Raw genomic sequence first — 3,746 nt, 5'->3', positions numbered from 1 at the left:
AACACAACTATATTGATCCCATAGCCACAAAGAATCTGAGATGACCGCTCACATTAATGCTAATAAAACTAATGTGATCGAGGCCCTCTCACTCACTCTCACATTAGCTTAAATTGTCTACTCCAGTCCTAATCTTCCAGCACTTTCGATCTAGTCATGGAATCCGATTCCTATTACGCTTCCTTATCCTCATTCTGGTCGGAATCCGATGCCGGAAGCAGCGGAGTGAGCGGACCTTGGAGCGTGGTCCTCACGCTCTCCCTCGTTATCCTTTGGTGCTCGTGGCTCTACTACAAGAGATCAGACTCTAACTCGCGGCTGCCGCCAGGTCCCCCTCCGTCGCCCGCGAGGTCCTCAAGGACCATGACGTCATCTTCGCCAACCGCGACGTCCCCGCCGCGGGCCTGGCCTCCTCGTACGGCGGATCCGACATCGTGTGGACCCCGTACGGCCCGGAGTGGCGGATGTTGCGGAAGGTCTGCGTGCTCAAGATGCTCAGCAACACCACGCTCGACTCGGTCCACGAGCTGCGGCGGAACCAGGTCAGGCGAACGGTCGGGTTATTCTACAGTCGGGTCGGGTCGCCGGTGGACGTGGGCGAGCAGATGTTCCTGAACGTGCTGAACGTGATCACCAACATGCTGTGGGGCGGGACGGTGCAGGACGAGGCCTCCGGGCTCGGGGCGGAGTTCCGGCAAGTGGTATCGGAGGGGACGGAGCTGCTGGCGAAGCCGAACGTTTCGGACTTTTATCCGGGTTTGGCCCGGTTTGACTTGCAAGGGGTGTTCAAGCAGATGGAGGGTTTAGGGAAGAGGATTGATGCGATATTCGAGAGAGTGATAGATCAACGGCTGAGGATGGAGAAGGAAAGCGCGAAGGAGGAGGGGAGTAAAGATTTTTTGACTTTTTTACTGCGGTTAAAAGAGGAGGGAGATTCCAAGACGCCGTTTACTATGACTCACCTCAAAGCCTTGTTTATGGTACGCCGTTTTTAACTTTCACCTCAAGATAGTAATTTATTTGTTTTTCTATTTTTGAGAGATTATGAATTTATGATAACTAGTTTAAGCACGTGAGACGTGGAGTTGTGGATGATTCTGGAGGGAACAATGAAATGCATGTGGTCCATGATTCATTGATTCTCCATGATTTTTTTTTCATTGATGAATTTTTTTTATAGATTTATAGCACATGATGCATGATTCAGATTTTTTAATTTTTATATAAAAAGAAAAATAAATTATTGCGAGACACAAAGCCAAGTACTATTTGCTTATGAAAAATATAATTTTGCAATATCATCCTCATAACATTTCGACAAAAGAAGTGAGGAATTGAAAACAAGTGATGTCACTAGTGTTGCCCTTTTAGGTTGGGCACATAATTGAGATTTTGAACTTGGCCCATCTCTAAAGTCGCAAAATCAATATAAATCGTTATTTAGAGTAAATGTTGTACAAGAGTTTATTCTGAGAGCAATATGGTATCTGTTGGCACATATTGTTCTCATTTCTGATTTCTTCATAGCATGGTTGGAGTACTCTGATCTTCGATATGATGTTACTCATCTTTAAGCTTCTTAAAAACAACAAAACATAAGAAGTAATTATATATTTGTGGTTTGAAAGATAGTTCGTAATGTAAATTAACATAAATTTTTTTTTAAAAGGTTTTCACTAAAACTTGCATATGGTTGGGTTGCATTTTGGGAGTGAGCTGAAAAAACTAATTGTTAATGCTCACAACTTACAAGCATAACTGATAACCTAAGTACCTAACAACAAATTAACCTAGCCATGGTTGCCATTTGTTTCAGTGGCCTCAACCATCTTTTTTTTTTTTTTTTTTCCTTTTTGCATCTGATTTCATATGAATCAATCAACGCCTTTAACATTGTTGTGTACAGGATATGGTTGTGGGCGGGACGTACACATCCTCCAACACAATTGAATTTGCAATGTCGGAAGTTCTGAACAAACCAGAAGTGTTACAAAAAGTCCAGCAAGAATTAGAAGCAGTAGTTGGCAAAAACAGCGTTGTAGAAGAGTCTCACATTCACAAGCTACCGTACTTATATGCTGTGATGAAAGAAACACTGCGTTTGCACCCAGCCCTGCCTCTATTAGTCCCACATTGCCCAAGTGAGACATGTACTGTGGGGGGTTATACCATTCCAAAGGGGTCTAGGATTTTTGTTAATGTTTGGGCTATACATAGAGACCCTTCTAGTTGGGAAAACCCATTGGAGTTTGATCCAACTAGATTCTTGGATGGTAAATGGGATTACAGTGGGAGTGACTTCAAGTATTTTCCTTTTGGGTCCGGGAGAAGAATATGTGCAGGGATAGCATTGGCTGACCGGATGGTGATGCATTCGCTTGCTACACTGCTGCATTCTTTTGATTGGAAATTGCCACAGGGTGAGAAGTTGGATCTTTCGGAGAAGTTTGGTATTGTATTGAAGAAGAAGATATCTTTGGTTGCCATCCCAACTCCAAGGTTATCAGATCCAGCACTCTATGAGTAGCCGACAAAGTGCTTTGTGATGTCAACTTCTGTTAGGGTTAATTTGGGCCTAAGACCGTACATATTTCTACTCATGATGTACGTACTGAATCTACTTTGGTGATTGGAGCAAATTATACTCTATACTAAAAGGCAAATTCTAAATTACTGTTCATTACTGCTTAATAAAATAGTGATTGGACGATTTTTCCCATGTATGTTGCAAGATTTACCTCTCTCTTTCTCTCTACCCCGCATTGCTGCGGGGTCTTAGCAACTAGTTTCTTTCCTAAGTAGTATCAGCTCATGCCAAAACAATAAGTGGTATAACTAAGGTAATCTATCCCCTAATTATACTCTATACTAAAAGGCAAACCCTAAAACACTGTTTATTAGTATTCAATAAATAGGATGATTTGCAAGATTTACCTTTTTGTCTTGTATTTGTAGCAAGTGTTGTAGTCGATCTTCAAGCTATATGCAATTTTCCTCTGTATATTTCCCACTCCTGCAGAAAAGAAATACTTGGTGAGTTACAACTAGTCTTACTCTAATTAAGAAGAAGAAGAAGATGATGATTGTACAATATAGAAAGTTCAGGACTTGATTTTTAATTGTTGGTTTCAAGAGCTGCATTGTATGTATTGGTAATCAGGTTACTTAAATGAAATCTCTTATTGTTTTTTTTCTAATATGAGTGTGATATATTGTCGTCTTTCCATATAAAAGAAATAATAATAAAAAATTATTGTTCTTTCCAAGAAATTTTTAACGAATTTGATGAAACTTATTTTACCGACTAAAAGAAAAAAAGATAAACATTAGTAAATAATTTCTTAGTTTTCATCTGTGCGTGTCTAGTCACATACAGAAGTAATGTCATTCAATACTACGAGAGATTAGCAAGATAAATATTAATAAAAATTTCTTAATTTTCACGTGTGCGTGTCTGATGGCATACCGAAGTAATGTCATTAAATACACTGTACACGAATCTTATGCACAAGTAGTAGTGAAGTAGAAAGAGTTCTTGGTTCAAAAAAAAGAAGAAGAAAGAGTTCTGCTAATAAAAAATATTAACAAGTGGTGTATGATTGCAGTTGGCAATATCATCCGAATCTTATGTCGCCGGCATTATGCATGCATGGCGCCCGAGGAGGTATGCCGGTTAAATGTCCGATGATACGGAATCTTCAATGGTTGATCCTGGAGCGGCCTTAATTGGACTCTTGTGATTAATT

The 3,746-nt window shown here is 40.3% G+C and overlaps 1 protein-coding gene across 1 annotated transcript; it reads left to right on the top strand.

Annotated features, from left to right (window-relative positions):
- The first annotated feature begins 6 nt into the window (after positions 1-6).
- On the top strand, positions 7-2,703 carry LOC133707106 (flavonoid 3',5'-hydroxylase CYP75B138-like). The gene is made up of 2 exons (XM_062132645.1): positions 7-980; positions 1,907-2,703. Exons 1-2 carry the CDS (start codon positions 465-467, stop codon positions 2,525-2,527), a joined length of 1,137 nt encoding a protein of 378 aa, XP_061988629.1. The 5' UTR covers positions 7-464; the 3' UTR covers positions 2,528-2,703.
- The last annotated feature ends 1,043 nt before the right edge of the window (positions 2,704-3,746 follow it).

Source organism: Rosa rugosa, chromosome 4 (assembly GCF_958449725.1).
Source record: "Rosa rugosa chromosome 4, drRosRugo1.1, whole genome shotgun sequence".
NCBI classification, from domain to species: domain Eukaryota; kingdom Viridiplantae; phylum Streptophyta; class Magnoliopsida; order Rosales; family Rosaceae; genus Rosa; species Rosa rugosa.
The sequence above is the reverse complement of the archived record's forward strand: the minus strand, read 5'-3'. Positions and strand labels throughout refer to the sequence as shown.